Below are 17398 nucleotides of genomic sequence, written 5' to 3'. Positions count from 1 at the left end.
GTCTCACCTGAAGGAGGCTGAAGTGACTCCAGGTTTGGAATAATCTGCACATCTTGTCTGAAGATGTCAGAGTGACTCAATCTGGGCGTCTTATCTGCAGGAGCTGAGTGTGGTCAGCATCCAGGCATCTGGCTGACTTTGCAGATCTTCCTCCTTGCTGTGGAACCTCCTCGTGGGATATTCCAGTGAAGTGCTGGTGCCTTCATGCCATGGGTTTGGCAGCTGGGAGGGAGGCCAGGAGAAGGGACAACCTGTTTTCTCCACCTAAACCCAAGCCACTCTGCAGCTGCTCTGGCTGCTCATCGTGAGCAAGTGAGCTGGGCTGCAGGATGGTCTGGAGAGCTTAGATGTCCATCTGGGAGATGACCATGGAGAAACCAGCCCATCTGGATTGCAGCTGCTTTTGAAAAGGAGGGTGTCCCCTCCGTGCTTTGGGGGTGCTGTCCATTCTCCAGCTGCAGGAGCACACACCTGGGCAACCTTTGGCCAACCATTGGTCCCCCTCAAATCTGGATAACCTTGTCCCTCAAGGGTGGGACAATCCTTGGCCAACTCTTACCTGAATCCCTTGAGAGGGGAATAACTCTTGACCAACCAGGAGCTAGGAGTGGGACAACTCTCGTTCAAGTGTTACTGAGCCCCCAGGAGTGGGATAACTCTTGGCCAACTGTTGAGTCTCCCAAGGGTGGGATAACCCTTGGCTAACCTTTGACTCCCTCAAGGGGAATGTTCTCTCCTCCCTGTTCCAGGTTGACCGGGGGGTTCAGTACCCCAGTCCCAGTGACAGTCAGGGACATTCCAGTTTTTGATGCCCCTTGTTACTTTCAAACCACATTTAGTTGCCTAGATCTCACTGGGGACTCTGGAAATTCCTTCTCAAGTTCTGTGTTCATATACAGGTCTTTTGAATGGCCTTAAATTCATGTTTCAAGGGCTAGAATGTGCATTTTCTGTAATTTTTTCATTATTTGTGCTGTTTTCTAGGAAACTGTGAACATTCATTTTCTATTTAATTAATTAAATTATTCAGGTATTTAATTCATGTTATCCAGGTAGATAAAACCTTTAGAATGCCTCTTAAATAGTATTTACAGACTTGGCTTCCTTTTAAACTAAAATCTACTTTTTTTTAAACACATTGATATTATTTGTATTTTCTGTAATTAATTAAATTTCATTCACATGTAACACAAAAAAAAAGGGTTTATTTCAGAGACATTCTATAAAATACACTTCTAAACCACATTCCTAAACCACATTCCTTTCCCAATAAATTATTTCAAAGCAAAAGGTTATACTGTGCCTTAGGGGTTGTAACAGCTCCATTTCTCAGCAGGCTTTTCCATATCAGTCATCTCATTTTTGGGGAAAAAAAGGTAATTCAGAGGTTGTGGGATTCACCAGAGTAGCAGGAACCCCTTACCACTTCAAATTGTTCATCTGTCGCTCCTCTTCCATAGTGTTTGTCTGTCTGTCCCTGACATTGTTGCCAAAGGGTTCCCAATGTGTCCATTCATTCTTCCTCAAGTTGTCATTCCCTGTCACCCTCAGAACACTGAGGAGAGTGGAATGATTCCAGTCACATTCTTCCCTCTGCTTCAGCATCATCCAAAGCCCCAGCTGGTTGTCCCAGATTTGCGGAGTTGCAAGTGGAGGGAATTCAGTCTGCAGGCAGAAGACACTCCCATTGTAGTGACACCACATGCTCCAAGGAGATATTTTTCCTCTCTAGAAGGAGAATATGCTGAGTCTCCTCAAATTTTGGTGTCATGAATTCCCACTCAGGATTGGGAAACATCTCCTGAAACGCAAATGCAATTTAACATATAAAAAGGAGATTAAGGGTGTGTGTAAGGGATTGTGAAAGCCATATTATAGCTGGGATTTCATCAAAACTTTTGTCTTTCTGTGGAGCTTTGATAGGGAGATCTCTATCTGGAATTATTGGGAGTCACTAATGAGGGCTGGACAGCCAATGAGGGGCTGCAGAAAAGGGGTTTATGAATAAAATTGATTTCCAAGATGTCATAAAGATACAGGAGTCCACTTAGTCATGGAAACGTGTCTCGAAGCTCTTGTTTTATTCACTTCTAGATTACAGGGTGTGTTTCTGGGAAGCCCCAAATATGGCAAAGCTCATGGAGAATCTGTCAACAACCCTGTGCTGATGAAAATACTAAATTGCTTTCCACCTTCACACCCAAGCTGTCCCAGCCCACTTCCAGCAGCGGATAAAAGGGAATGCCTGAAGCTGCTGGAGACAGAGAAGACTCTGCAGACTTCTTTCTGCCCTCATCAACTCTGTTGGTCTTTCTGCTCTTCTGGATTTTGATTCTGCTTGGAAGAAACCAGCCATGTCTCGTCAGTCTGTCTGCATGAGCTTTGGAGTTGGGGGGAGAAAGGGATTCAGCTCCTGCTCTGCTGTCGGTGGTGGATTTGGAGGCGGTGGTGGCCGGAGCAAGATCAGCTACAGCTCGTACTCCTCATCCCGGGGAGGAAGCGGAGGAGGACACTGTGGGGGGTTCAGTAGCCGGAGCCTCCATAGCATGGGGGGCAGCAGAAGGATTGCCATGGGCGGATGTTATGGTGGTGGTGGATACGGTGGCAGGATGGGTGGCTTTGGTGGAGGAATGAGCTGTGGAGGGATGGGTGGTGGTGGAATGGGTGGTGGAGGAATGGGAATGGGTGGCTTTGGTGGTGGAATGGGTGGTGGAATGGGTGGCTTTGGTGGTGGAATGGGCAGTGGGGGAGTGGGTGGAATGGGTGGCTTTGGTGGTCCAGGCTTCTCTGGAGGCATCCAGCCGGTGCAAGTTGACCCCAGCCTCTTGCGTCCGGTCCACGTTGAGATTGACCCCCAGATCCAGCAAGTCAAAAACCAGGAGAAGGAGCAGATCAAGACCCTGAACAACCAGTTTGCCTCCTTCATCGACAAGGTGAGAGTTTAGGACGGGGTTTTTTTTGGAGGTGGAATGTCAAACAACTTCCTTGGGCTATGGACTGGGAATTTTTTCACCTACAAACAGTTGTTGGAGTTGTCGACCAATGCCTCAGCATTAAATTGTAATTAGTCAGGTTTACTTAATAAGTAACACTAAACAATAGAGGAGGTTTTGTGCTAATGGAAGATTAAAGAGAACATCTGCAGGACATTCTGGGGATTGTCTAGCCAAGGCACTTCTACAGCCTCATTTTGGGTGATTCAGGGCAAAGTCATGACTGTAAATTTAATTGTCCTAAGAGTTCTCATTTCTGGGATTTGCTTTTTGATGAAATTTTCTTCTCAAAGCGTGATTCTAGAAACTGCCGAGCATTAAACCCCTTTGAAATACTCTTGGATTCTTTTAATTTCAAATAGAAGCCAAAGAAATAGAAAATCCCTCCCAAGAGAATGCATGGGCAGTTAGGGAATAAAAATTTCATCTTTCTTGACTTCAGTGCGGGAAAGATGATGACAAAGTCCAATCCTGATGCTATGGAAAATTGGGATGATGTCTTTACTGGGAACATTGCTTTGTCCCCAGGGGAGAAGTTCAGAATGACTAAAAATTAATTGTCTAATAACAAATAAATTAAATAATGCTTCTCATGCACCTCAGAAATAATGCTTCTCATGCACCTCAGGAGCTTGAGTGCCTGAATGAGACGCAGATGGGGAATGATTCCGTGGGCTCCCAAATCTCCTAGGAGTGGGATGTCTCTCTGGTGAATGTCTCACACACCCTTTGTTGGCTGTAGGTCCGATTCCTGGAGCAGCAGAACAAGGTGCTCTCCACCAAGTGGGAGCTGCTCCAGCAGCAAGGGCCATCGGGGCCCAGGAAGAACCTGGATGTGATCTTTGAGAACTACATCCAGAACCTGCGGAGGCAGCTGGAATCAATCCTGGCACAGCGGGGCCAGCTGGAATCGGAGCTGCAGAACATGAGGCAGTACGTGGAGGAGTTCAAAACCAAGTGAGTGCGAGGACAGACAGGGAGGCACGAGGGGGAGGGCGGAGCTGATGTGGAGACCCCACGGGTGGAGGGACCACTGCAGGTGAGCACCCCCAGGGGTTTCAGAGGGGGTCTCAGAGTCTCACCTTGTCCTGCCCCACCACAGGTATGAGGAGGAGATCAACCGTCGCACGGCTGCTGAGAACGAGTTTGTGGTGCTGAAGAAGGTGAGTCGGGAAAACAGCAGCAGGGATAGGGTGAGGGGGACAGGAGGTAAAGACATGGGAAGGACTCAGCTCCAAGATGGGCGGATTTCAACAGGAAGAGCCAACAGTTCCTGTGTGATGAGAGGAAGCCATGGTCTAATTCTGAGATCTTTCCTTTAGGATGTGGACTGTGCCTACATGACCAAAGTTGAGCTGGAAGCCAAGGTGGGAGCTCTGACAGACGAAATCAACTTCCTGAGGTGCATCTACGAGGAGGTAGGAGCTCTCTCTTCCCCCTGGTGAAGTTTTAATGAGGGTGTGGTGACCAAAGTCAATGAGGTTGGACTGGGCGTCTTTGTGGATTTGATCTGGAGAGGTTGCCTGGAGCTACTGCTCTTCTCTCCCCTCAAGAGATGGTGCCTCTGACTCATATCTTGGTTGCAGGAGCTGGCTCAGATGCAGACAATCAGCCGGGACCTGTCTGTGGTGGTGTCCATGGACAACAACCGGCACCTGGACCTGGACAGCATCATCGAGGAGGTCCGACGTCAGTATGAGCAGATTGCCCAGAGCAGCCGGGCTGAGGCCGAGGCCTGGTACCAGAGCCGGGTGAGTTGGGAAGGGCTCAAGGCTCCTGGGACACTCCCCACTGTTTGAACCACCTGAGCTTTTTGTCAGCTTTGTTCCTGATGAGTGTCTTTGTCCCCACTTCTCCAGTACGAAGAGCTCCAGAACACTGCTGGAAAACATGGGGACAGCCTCCGCAACACCAAGATTGAGATCCAGGAGCTGACCAGGAATGTCCAGAGGCTGCGGGCTGAGATTGAGAACGTGAAGAAGCAGGTAGGGGACCATCAGCTCCTCACTGGGTAACAGCTGTCTGCTGGGTCAGGATGGGGCTGGGTGGTGAGAGGGAAAGCAATCATGAAAATTCAAACCCTTTGGAGAAGATAGATTATGTCTGTCTGTTTTCCCTCTTGTTTGTGCCATGAGGATGCTCCAGTAGAGGGTGGGCAAAAGGGATCTCACACACTGGTTTTCTCTTCCTCAGAACCAGCAGCTTCAGGCAGCCATCGCTGAGGCTGAGGAGAGGGGAGAGATGGCCATCAAGGATGCCAGGAGGAAGCTTGAAGAGCTGGAATGTGCCCTGAACAAGGACAAGGAGGAGCTGGCTCGCCTGCTGAAGGAGTACCAGGAGCTGCTGAACACCAAAATTGCACTGGATGTTGAGATTGCCATGTACAGGAAGCTCCTGGAGGGGGAGGAGAACAGGTACCTAACTGGCATCTATTTGACTAAATTCTTGACAGATTATAAGATGGTGGGTAAAACCTCTGAACCCACACTAAAGATTGATTTTGTGTCATTCACGCTCTAATTCCCAAGTATATATTAATTATATTAGGCTTAAACATACTTAAGTGGGTTTTCCATCTTAAAAGAATGTGAAGGTAAAGGTTGTTTGTTTCTCTAAAGAATAACTGGAAAGTTCTGAAAAAAATTTGAATAGGTTGCTAATTTTTTTAAAGAATAATTGAGAAATATAAACTTGTACAAGAAAAGGAAATTCTCGGCTGAAGGGCCGTGCACTTCCCAGAGGAATAACTGGTCACATTTTCCCTCACAGGCTGTGCAACGACAGCATGTCCAACGTCAATGTCTGTAAGTATCTGCCCTGGGGTCCTTCAGAAGTGGTAGAACTTGTTCTTTTGGGCAACAGGTGAGTAACCTGTGCTTCTCTTCCAGCTGTGGTAGGCAGGACGACCGTCTCTGGAGGCAGAGGAGGCATGGGAGGAGGATTTGGAGGCAGCGGCATGGGAGGAGGATTCGGAGGCGGCAGCTGTGGAATGGGAGGAGGATTCGGAGGCGGCAGCGGCATGGGAGGAGGCATGGGAGGAGGCGGCATCTGCGGAGGAGGCAGCGGCTTTGGAGGAGGCAGCATGGGCGGCAGCTGTGGGATGGGGGGAGGAATGTACTCCGGCGGCTTCTCCTCTGGAAGCGGAAGGATGTGCGGCTCTGGCGGGGGATCCTCCTCCGTGCGGAGATGTGTCACCACCACCTCGGTCAAATCTTCGGGAGTGAGATTCTGAGCCCCGAAGGTTGACAAGGAAAGAAGCACCTCCTCTCTCCCCCTGGCAGCAGCCCAGCCTCCTGAAGCCCAGCTCTGGTGTCCTGCAATGGGATGAACTGTGTCCCTCCCACCCAGCTTGTCCCAGGTCCTGGTCCCCCGCGGCGGTTCGGTGGCGATGCCGCGGGTGTCCCGGCACCGGGAGCTGCCCGACAGGAGGGGCTGCTCTGCCTTCCTTGCTGTATTGTACATTTCTTTTGGCAAATGTGTATAAAACTCCTCTTTCCTCCTGTTCTGCATCCCCAGCTCCCTTCCTCTGTGTGTGTGTCCTGCCCACCTTCCCCGGGATGTTGCCATTCCCAATAAATTGCAGAGAACATTCACGATGTTGTTGTGTCAATGCTTTGGGAGCCACTCTGGGCTGGGTGGTTCATGCTTTGGGAAGCAGCTCGTTGTGAAGCTGGGGAGGTCATTTTTTGCTCAATGTGTTGTACCTGTGCTTTGATGGAGGTGAACAGGTGGGATGGACCAGGGCAGCCATCACAGCTCAAATGATGACTGACTCTCACCTGAGGGGACAGGTCCGGGTGCTGGGTGCTGGATGCTCAGTTCATACAACACAGTAACTGAGGCAGCAGAAGACCAAACAGGAATACAGGAGCCTGCACAATTTTTAGGCATCTCCTAACATAGTGAATCATCCAGTTCATCCCTGGAATCCTGTAGAGTTACTCCCACAGCAGATCTCTGCAATTGTTGGGTCTGGAAAGCTCCAGCACAAAGAGTTCCAGTATCTTCCCAGTCATTGAGCTAATACAAGCTGCCCTGCCCCAGTTCTTTGGGCTCAGCTTTAGGCACACAGAGGCACTCAGTGCCTCAGTGCCCATGTCACATCTCTCTCCAGCAACACTCCAATTCCTGAAGCTCTAGGAAAGGAACTTTCTCAAATCCTCTTGGATTTTGGAAGCTCTGTAAAGGGTCTGCTGAAATCTGTGTCCTGGGATTTGGTCAGGAACATTCCCAGTGCCCTGTTGCCAGACCAATAGAGACCCACAGGGGCTGATGGATGATGAGAATCAGCAGCAGCAGGTGGGAGCCAACACTGGATAAGAGTCATCTGAGTTTTCTGCCTCTGAATGGTCTTCAAGTTGTGATGAGGGAGTGACAGGGTGGGGGAGCTGGTGAACATGGATAACAATGGATCAGGACGTTGGTCAAGCACCTGCCTCTGGTGCACACCTGGGCTGTGGGATGGCCAGGTGGGATGCACAGCTTGGCACCCAGAGAGCAGGGGGAGCACCAGAGAGCCATGTACCAGCCCTGACCGGCCATGGGAACACGACGGGCTGGGAAGGTGTGATTCATCCCCATCCATGAGCTCAGGTACCATCCTATCCCTGAGAAGCTGATTAATTCCCCAGCGGCTCATCCTTGCTCCAAGAGCAGGACAGATTTGGAGGAGCTCAAGGCGGGGGTGTTGCTATACAGCGTGACACTGTGCAAGCACCAAGACTCAGATCAGAAGGCTGTATAAGGCTATTTATTAAAGCAACAGGTTGCCTTTATAGTTTTACAGAATATTTACATTTGCTTAACAAACACATACACTGCCCATTGGTCACGAAAAAGAAACAAAACTCTCAATAGGTGAAAAGGAGCCATGTGAGCCAACTAAAGTCCTTATCTTTTGATTTTCTCTCTTTCTTCACATTGTCATGGTGATAGCCTTGGTACCTTCCTTGAGAGAGATACAAGGCTTTCCTTATCTTCAGGAAGCCTTCGCTGGCTCATAAGAACAGCACAAAAATGTCTTTCCTACACAGGGGTTTGGGAGGGGAGTCCGGAGTGTTTGTTCTGTGGTTTCTCCACCACCTGGAGAGATCAAAGAGACAGAAAATGCTGTTAGTGGTAGTTCAGGAGTCCCAAAACAGCCTCTGGGAGTTGATGATGTTCCTAGAGTGGGACAGGAAGCTGCAGACTGAGGAAGAGGTCTGGGAAAGGCAGTGAGCTCTTGGAAAAGGGGGTTCTCCCCACGTTGAAGGGTGCTGGAGCTGGAATTGTGGCTGGGTTTGGCCCAAATAAAGATGCTGAGTAGGCAATGCCTGTGCAAAGCTGGTGTTGTGCCAGGAGCACTTTGAGGTTTGGCTTGGGGCAAGAGTCACCTGTTTTGGTGTTTAATCACCTGTTTCGGTGTATAATTTTAAGGGCCTGTTTCTTCTAAACTTTACAACAAACTTTACACGGCGTTGTAGTGCTGCTGTGAAGAGTCATTGCGACACCTCCTCCGTGCTCCTGGCTGGGTTAGACGCGAAGCCGGAGCGTGGCTCAGCCTTCATCCATGTTTTCTGCCGAGTTCACATTTTCCCTGGTGTTGATGATTCTGCTGTGCACAGCTCCTTGCGCAAGAGATCTGAAGGCATGGCTGGAGCCCAGCTGCCTGTTGAGTTTTACCTGGAGGAGACTTGGGTGACTCCAGGTTTGGAATAATCTGCACATCTTGTCTGAAGATGTCAGAGTGACTCAATCTGGGCGTCTTATCTGCAGGAGCTGAGTGTGGTCAGCATCCAGGCATCTGGCTGACTTTGCAGATCTTCCTCCTTGCTGTGGAACCTCCTCGTGGGATATTCCAGTGAAGTGCTGGTGCCTTCATGCCATGGGTTTGGCAGCTGGGAGGGAGGCCAGGAGAAGGGACAACCTGTTTTCTCCACCTAAACCCAAGCCACTCTGCAGCTGCTCTGGCTGCTCATCGTGAGCAAGTGAGCTGGGCTGCAGGATGGTCTGGAGAGCTTAGATGTCCATCTGGGAGATGACCATGGAGAAACCAGCCCATCTGGATTGCAGCTGCTTTTGAAAAGGAGGGTGTCCCCTCCGTGCTTTGGGGGTGCTGTCCATTCTCCAGCTGCAGGAGCACACACCTGGGCAACCTTTGGCCAACCATGACTTGTGTCCCTCAAGGGTGGGATAGCCCTTTGCCAACTGTTTAGTCCATTAATGGAGGGATAATCCTTGGCAACCTGTTGTGTCCTTCAATTGCTGAATAACTGCTGGTAACTGTTGAGTCCCTAAGGGTGGGATAATCTTGGCCAACATTTGAATCCATGTCAAGGGTAATGTCCTCTCCTTCCTCCCGTTCCACACAGTCTGTGGCTCCAGAAGCATCCATCATCCCAGTGACAATCAATAAAATTCATGTTTCTGATTCTTCCAGTAGCTTTTGAAAGTGTTTTCCTGGGCTGGTTTTCCAAAGTGTTTGCTGTGTCCGTGGCCACCAGCTGATTCCTAGGGATGCTTTCAAACCACATTTACCTGCCCAAATCTCTCCGGTGTGATGATGAAAACTCAACACATGCAACTGGGAAGCTTAAAAACAGGATGTTTTTTGAGTGCTGAAGTGCTTCAAGATATGTATTTCCCTTGAATTTTATTCATGATTTTAAAGAAATAAGAACGAAGGAAATGTTAGTGTTTTTTGCCAATAAAATCAATAAATATAACAAAAATATTTATTTGATTAGTGAGGCTCAGAAAGTACATTACAAGATGTCCTTCATGTGAGTGTCTGAACCCATTGCCGGGGAGCTGGTGCATGAAATGAAACATTATTGTCAGTCATCATTACAACATCTACTGCCTGGAGCGTCCTTTCCGTCCTCTGTGGCTTGACAATCCCTGTGGCCATTGGAAAAGCACAAGCAAAGAGTTGGACATCCTTGTTCTCTTGCTCTGGTGCTCAGAATCCCAGGACCCGATTGTGTCAGACTTTGTGGGACACATTTTAGAGGGAGAAATTCCACCTGATGGTCTTAGGAAGGAACTAAGCAGCTCCTTTCTGGTTAAAACAGAAATGCTGACCTGTTAAATGTTAAATGATGCAGCATTTTTCCACTTGGAAAGCCATTGGGAATTTTCTGCTTAACAAGGAGATGTGGTGTGTGCTTGGGGGAATTGTGAAAGCCTCATTCTATCTGGGTTTCACCAAAATCCTTGCCTGGTGTGGAGTGTCAGGCAAAAAATCTGGAGTCAGACAACCTGTGGAGTCATTAGGAGCAGGCAGGGAAGTGGGAGGAGGGAAGAACATGACAACATCACTGTAAAATATATTTTTTCCAGATGACATAAAGATATGGGAGTCCACTTACTCACAGAGACCTGCCTTGGTGCTCCTGCTTTTCCCTCTGCATGGCGAAGCGGATTTCTGGGTGGAGTCACCAATTTGGCAAAAAATCTGTTAACCGCACCAAGCTGATGAAGACAGTAAATTTGTTTCCTCTTCACGCCCAAGTTGTCCCAGCCCACCTCCAGGAGCAGATAAAAGGGAATGCCTGGAGCTGTGGAGCCAGAGAAGACTCTGAGCACTTCTCTCTGCCCTCAGCACCAGCTCAGCTCTGTGGATCTCCTCGCCTTCCCCAGTTTTGGCTCTTCTGAGGAGAAGCAGTCATGTCTCGTCAATCTGTCTGCAGAAGCTTCGGAGTTGGGAGCAAAAGGGGATTCAGCTCCTGCTCTGCTGTTGGTGGTGGCTTTGGAGGCGGTGGCCGGAGCAGGATCAGCTACAGCTCGTTCTCCACATCCAGGGGGATTGGAGGTGGCAGCGGACGCTGTGCAGGATTCAGCAGCCGGAGCCTCCACAACCTGGGTGGCAGCACAAGGATTTCCATGGGCAGCTCTTACGGCAGTGGCTACGGATGTAGAATTGGTGGCTTTGTTGGAGGATTTCCAGGAGGATTCGGTGGCATTGTAGGAGGTGTCACTGGTGGAGGAATGGGTGGCTTTTGTGGCCCCATCAGAGGTGGGCCCGGGTTCCCTGGAGGCATCCAGCCGGTGCAGGTGGACCCAACCCTGCTGCGGCCAGTCCACGTTGACATTGACCCTCAGATCCAGCAAGTGAAGTGCCAGGAGAAGGAGCAGATCAAGACTCTGAACAACCAGTTTGCCTCCTTCATCGACAAGGTGAGAAGTTGGAGCTGGATTTGCTTGGGAAGGGGAAAACTGCAGAAATTCCTTGTGCTCTGGAGAAGGAAATATCGTCCTTCTCAGCTCAGTGTTGGGCTGTAATTGTTTTCATTCCGTTCCACTGGTTTCCTCCTGAGGGAGTATCAAAATTTAGCATCCACAGAGAAACTGAACAACGTTCTCCAGGTATGATGGATGCATACTGGTTTTCACTCCAGTGTACACAGGTCAAAGGGATGGGGATATACTCAGTCACCAAAGTGTTTATTTAAGTCTGTCCTTTCTCTGGGATATTTTTTTTCTCAAGGAACTTAAAGTCTAGAAATGAAATTTTAAAAAATCCCCAACCATTTCTTCTTTCAGTTTAAGTGCAGATGAGCTCCCTTTAAATAATCTGAACTGGGAGAATTTTGGCTATAAGTGTGCTCTATGTCTTTCAAATATATGATGTGTATATGGAATAATTTCTGTGTCTGATAAGAGGAATGTTCTTGAATATGGAGACCAATGGGATTTCATTCACTGGTAGGTCAAAAGGAACTGATGGTCTTGAAAATTAATGTCAAAAAATCCTGACTGGTATTGGAAATAATTTGTAAGATTGGAATGGAAGCATTTCAATAGCTACCAGCAGGAAAAAAAAAAAAAAGAGAGCAGAGATGAAGGAGGAGGAAAGAGGAATTTAACAATAATGGGGGAAAAAGGAGAAAAAAGGGAGGAATATTCCCCTCAGAAGCAGTGGGAAGGGTCTTGGGGATTGATTCCCATGGCCTTCCAAAGCTCCCCAGAGCTTTAAGCAGTGGGATGTCTCTCTGGTGAATGTCTCACACACCCTTTGTTGGCTGTAGGTCCGATTCCTGGAGCAGCAGAACAAGGTGCTCTCCACCAAGTGGGAGCTGCTCCAGCAGCAAGGGCCATCGGGGCCCAGGAAGAACCTGGATGTGATCTTTGAGAACTACATCCAGAACCTGCGGAGGAGGCTGGACTCTCTGCTGGGGCAGCGGGGCCAGCTGGAATCGGAGCTGCAGAACATGAGGCAGTACGTGGAGGAGTTCAAAACCAAGTGAGTGCGAGGACAGACAGGGAGGCACGAGGGGGAGGGCGGAGCTGATGTGGAGACCCCACGGGTGGAGGGACCACTGCAGGTGAGCACCCCCAGGGGTTTCAGAGGGGGTCTCAGAGTCTCACCTTGTCCTGCCCCCAGGAGGTAAAGACATGGGAAGTACTCAGCTCCAAGATGGGCAGATCCCAACAGGAAGAGCCAACAGTTCCTGTGTGATGAGAGGAAGCCATGGTCTAATTCTGAGATCTTTCCTTTAGGATGTGGACTGTGCCTACATGACCAAAGTTGAGCTGGAAGCCAAGGTGGGAGCTCTGACAGACGAAATCAACTTCCTGAGGTGCATCTACGAGGAGGTAGGAGCTCTCTCTTCTCCTCTGGGACTGGTGTTGCAATGAGGAGGCCAAACATTGAGGTTGGATGGGGTGTCTGGGTGGATTTAGGCCTCTGGATGGTGGATGGTGCCTCTGACTCATATCTTGGTTGCAGGAGCTGGCTCAGATGCAGACAATCAGCCGGGACCTGTCTGTGGTGGTGTCCATGGACAACAACCGGCACCTGGACCTGGACAGCATCATCGAGGAGGTCCGACGCCAGTACGAGCAGATTGCCCAGAGCAGCCGGGCTGAGGCCGAGGCCTGGTACCAGAGCCGGGTGAGTTGGGAAGGGCTCAAGGCTCCTGGGACACTCCCCACTGTTTGAACCACCTGAGCTTTTTGTCAGCTTTGTTCCTGATGAGTGTCTTTGTCCCCACTTCTCCAGTACGAAGAGCTCCAGAACACTGCTGGCCGGCATGGGGACAGCCTCCGCAACACCAAGATTGAGATCCAGGAGCTGTCCAGGAATGTCCAGAGGCTGCGGACAGAGATTGAGAACGTGAAGAAGCAGGTGGGGGTTGGCCAGTGTCTCACGAGCTCTTTCTGTTTTCCCTCTTGTCTGTGCCATGAGGATGCTCCAGTAGAGAGTGGGCAGAGGGAATTAGAAAATTTACTTTCTTCTCCCCAGAACCATCATCTGCAGTCAGCCATTGCTGAGGCTGAGGAGAGGGGGGAGATGGCCACCAAGGATGCCAGGAGGAAGCTGGAAGAACTGGAATGTGCTCTGAGCAAGGACAAGGAGGAGCTGGCTCGCCTGCTGAAGGAGTACCAGGAGCTGCTGAACATCAAGATCGCACTGGACGTTGAGATTGCCATGTACAGGAAGCTGCTGGAGGGAGAGGAGAACAGGTGAGACCTCCTACCATTGGCTGGGCCAGGGTTCTGTCTCCACTTGGGTCAGATTCATCTTTAACCATCCCTCACAACACATTTAACATTAAAATTTGATTACTTTCCTTTTTTCCTCCAAAATTTGAAGCCAAAACAGATACATGGTTCCCATGGGGAATACTTCTCAGGGGGCTTGATTGATCTTATATGAAACATGATATAGATGGAATATCTGGTGAATAGTTTTGCTTCTGACTGTATACAGATTTACAACTGATGTTCCTCTCCCTACACAGGCTCTGCTTAGAGAACCCCTCCAACGTGAATGTCTGTAAGTATTCACACACTGTTTTCTCTGCTGAATTACCTTTATCCTTGGTTTTGTAAAGATTCCCAGGATGTTGCCTGGTGTTCAGTGAGCCTCTCCCTCTCTTCCAGCTGTGGTGGGCAGAACTACAGTGTGCGGAGGCAGATCTGGCAGCTTTGGAGCCAGCAATGGCCTGAGTGCAGGAGGAGTGTGCACAGTTGGTGGTGCGAACATCATTGGCGGCAGCTGTGGGGTGGGAGGAGGGATCCTCAGTGGAGGCTTCTCCTCCGGGAGCGGGAGGATGTGCAGCACTGCAGGTGGCAGCTTCATGGCCGGGGGAGGCTCCTCCTCTGTGCGGAGATGCGTCACCACCACGACGGTCAAATCCTCCGGGGTCAAATACTGAGCCCTCATGTCCATCCTCCCAGGGAAAGCAGCACCTTCCTCTTCCTCCCACCAGCAGCACAGCCCCTTCCATCCCCATCGGTATTCAGGAGGAAAGAAACTGTTTCTGGGGGAAATCTCCGCAATGTGAGATTGAAATCAAGACACATCCCTCTGGCCCAGCCTGGCTCTCACTGAGCCCCACTGGGTTGAAACATCTCCCTTGTGGGTCCCCAGCCCTGCAGAGCTCCCCGGCGCTGCTGCACCAGCTGAGGAGTAGCCTGTGGAAAACTGCTCTTTCCTGTCACTTTTTAAGGCCTGTGTTTCCCTCGCACCCCTCATGGGTCCCCCTCATCCTGCTCCAGCTGTGTCAGGAGCCCACATGAACAGAAGGAAGGAGATGATGCCCCATAGTCAGATTTAGGAGTGAGAAAGAGGTGTCTGGAGTTGTCCACCTTCCCTAGGTGGAGTAATTTGGCAGCTTTAATGTTTTACGGATCCTTTTCCCTCCTCTCCTTCCTGCCTGGAGTGTGTAGCCCTGTTGCCCCCCTCTGTCGTGTGAATCAGCTGCTTCCTGCCAGTGCCCTGGCCCCAGGATCATTCAGTACCAATAAACTGCAGAGATATGAAGATATTTTTGTGTTGTCTCATCACTTGATGCTCCCCAGCAGAGGAGAAACACGGGTGTGCCCTGGGCCAGGGTGATCGCAGGGCAAACACAAACTGAACCGAGAAAGAATTGAGAGCAGGCCTGAGAGAAGGACTTGGGGGTGCTGGTGGGTGAGAGCTGGACCTGCCCCAATCCAGAGACTCCCAAGCCTTGGCTGAGCCCCCAACATGAGCAGCAGGGGAGGGGCTGTTCTGCTCTGCTCAGGTAAGACCCCACCTGCAGAGCTGCTCCAGCCCTGGGAAAGGATGTGGAGCTACTGGAGAGAGTCCAGAGGAGGCCACAGAGCTGCTCCGAGGGCTGGAGCTCCTCTGGGGTCAGGCTGGAAGATCTGGGGGTGGTCACCTGCAAAGAAGAGAAAGGAGACCTTTGAGCCCCTTCCAAGGGGCTCCAGGAGAGCTGGAGAGGGACTTGAAAAGGGAGTGATGGGACAAGAGGTGATGGCTTCAAAATGGAAAAGAGGAGAGTTAGATGAGATGTTGGGAAGGAATTCCTCCCTGTGAGAGCGGTGAGGCACTGGAATGGACTTCCAGGAGATTGCCCCATCCCTGGAAGTGTCCAAAGCCAGGCTGGATGGGGCTTGGAGCAATCTGGGATAGTGGAAGGTGTTCCTGCCCATAGTAGAGGGTGGAACGGCATAAGCTTTAAAATCCTGTCCAACCCAAACCCTTCCATGATCCTATTTTGAGCTGATTTCGATGATCTTGTGGGAACGTCAAGTTGTTTTCCTGGGCATCACCCTGAGAACTAGGATTCATTATTCCCATTTAGGGCTTGGGCTGGCTGGAGGTGGGTGGGAGCTGGGAGCAACCTGGTCTAATGGAAGGTGTCCCTGCCCATTGTGGAATTCTCTCAATCCTCCCACTCATGGAAATCCCCAGGGCCTTGCCTTGGAAGAATATATCATAGAGTTTCCCCCACTTAGGCTGTAAGAGAAGACTCAGCCCCTGGAGCTCTGCAGCACTACTGCCAATCTACATCAGACTGCCTCCCCCATTGGCCAGTTGACACTGCCCATCCCAATTATCCATTCCTCATTGCCCCTACAGGTTGCTGCCCTTGGCCCTGCCCTTTGCCCACCCCTGTGCCCTCAGGTCATTGGTCACTGACCCCACACTGAAGTCGTGCAGACCACGTGGTTTTGCCTTTGTCTCTGATCCCTTTGGCGTGGTGGATGTAATAAGCCTTCTGTGGAATACATCATGCAAAGGCCCTTCCTGTCTTTCCTCTCCTGAGCTATCTGTGGGGTGGGTGTGTGTGTGCATGGACTGGAAATGGCTGTTCTTAGGGCCTTTCTCTGAGCAGCTTCTGAAGGAGAGGCCTCAAAGAAGGTTGCAGCATTTCTACCACCCTGCCACACTGCACCAGCCCATGACAGGGGTGGAACTGCATGGGCTTTCCACATTGTGTGATCAACTCATTCCAACTCCTGCCATGGAGGAGTCTCCAGTGGGGAGTTGGGTGAGGAGGATAAATCCTCCCCAGGGCTGGCACAAGGATGAGCAGCACCCTCTGCCTGTCTGGCTGGGCTCTTACACCGTTACACCAGCTCCTGTGAGCGGTGGGAAGGTCTAACAACTCTGAGTGGACACAAATTACTCACAAAACAAAAAACAAACAAACAAACAAAAAAAACCCAACAGCAACAAAAAAACCAAACAAACCAAAACCAACAGCATGAAATAAGCCAGAGCCCAGGACCTGCCATCAGAGCTCCAGGTTGCCCAGCCAGCTTAGTCATTAGTCCTCTCCAAATTACATCCCACTGCAACCAAATTAATTTGATTAATGCTTGACTGGATTCTTCTGTAGCTCTGGGAGGAGCAAGAGATGAATCAGCCCTGACTTCTCAGCAGTGTGTGTGTTATGGGGGTGGGACCAGATGGGATTTAAGCTCCTTTCCTACCTCAGCCATTCTGTGATTCTATGATTGATCTGGTGCAGAAAAAATATGGAAATGGAGATTAATATTATCAAGTCCTTATCATCTAAATGAGCAAAATAAGGAAGAAATGATTGTTTTCATTTGAACCAGTGTTACTTTCGTGCTGTTTTTCTTATTTACCCCCAAATTTCCTTCCAGTTCATGCTCCTGACTTCTGAATGATGTTTACACCAGGCTGCAATGTGTCTTATCCTGCTCTTTGAGTCAAAAATAATATTTCTCATTCTAAAATTCATAGGTTGGGATGGGAAAGACCAAAAAGTCATAGCCCTCTTCTTTATCCCAGGTAGGAGTCTGAAATCATCTCCTTCTTCCTCATCCCAGGTAAGAGTCCAGGGACAGATGGACCCAGGTGGTTCGAAGCCCAGGAGTGTCCTGGGGACATCCTTAGGAAGGTGGCAGAGAGGACAGAGATCTCCAGCCTGTTGAAGCCCTGGAAGCCAAAGGTGCTGACGCCATCCTGCTAAAAACCACGGATTTTTCTGAGTACCCTGAGTTTTTCCTGGAGAGGAGCCAAGAGGTGCTAGGGTTTATCATTTCCATCTGCTGCACTCATGAAAAAGGGAGTTGAGGGAAATTGCTGTAGTGCATTGTGCTGGGATGAAAGGGTTGGGATCCCATGTGCCTGCTTGGTGGGGCACTGTGAGAGCTGCTGGATCCCATCCAGGGATGCC

At 50.0% G+C, this 17398-nt stretch overlaps 2 protein-coding genes across 2 annotated transcripts; both read left to right on the top strand.

Moving 5' to 3' along the window:
• Positions 1–2354: 2354 nt before the first annotated feature.
• Positions 2355–6225, top strand: LOC102031523 (keratin, type II cytoskeletal 3). The gene is made up of 9 exons (XM_031064632.1): positions 2355–2933; positions 3736–3950; positions 4096–4156; positions 4316–4411; positions 4580–4744; positions 4853–4978; positions 5187–5407; positions 5763–5797; positions 5882–6225. The coding sequence occupies exons 1-9, from the start codon at positions 2355–2357 to the stop codon at positions 6223–6225; spliced, it is 1842 nt and encodes a 613-aa protein (XP_030920492.1).
• A 4296-nt stretch (positions 6226–10521) lies between these two features.
• On the top strand, positions 10522–14134 carry LOC102031690 (keratin, type II cytoskeletal 6B). The gene is given in 9 exon segments (XM_005430238.2): positions 10522–10564; positions 10567–11150; positions 12002–12280; positions 12474–12569; positions 12703–12867; positions 12976–13101; positions 13219–13439; positions 13718–13752; positions 13860–14134. Coding segments are annotated over 9 exon segments (1824 nt in total).
• The last annotated feature ends 3264 nt before the right edge of the window (positions 14135–17398 follow it).

The sequence above is a fragment of the Geospiza fortis genome, unplaced genomic scaffold (genome assembly GCF_000277835.1).
Source record: "Geospiza fortis unplaced genomic scaffold, GeoFor_1.0 scaffold635, whole genome shotgun sequence".
Lineage (NCBI taxonomy): Eukaryota > Metazoa > Chordata > Aves > Passeriformes > Thraupidae > Geospiza > Geospiza fortis.
Note: the sequence above shows the minus strand (reverse complement) of the source record. Positions and strands in the feature narration are given on the sequence as shown.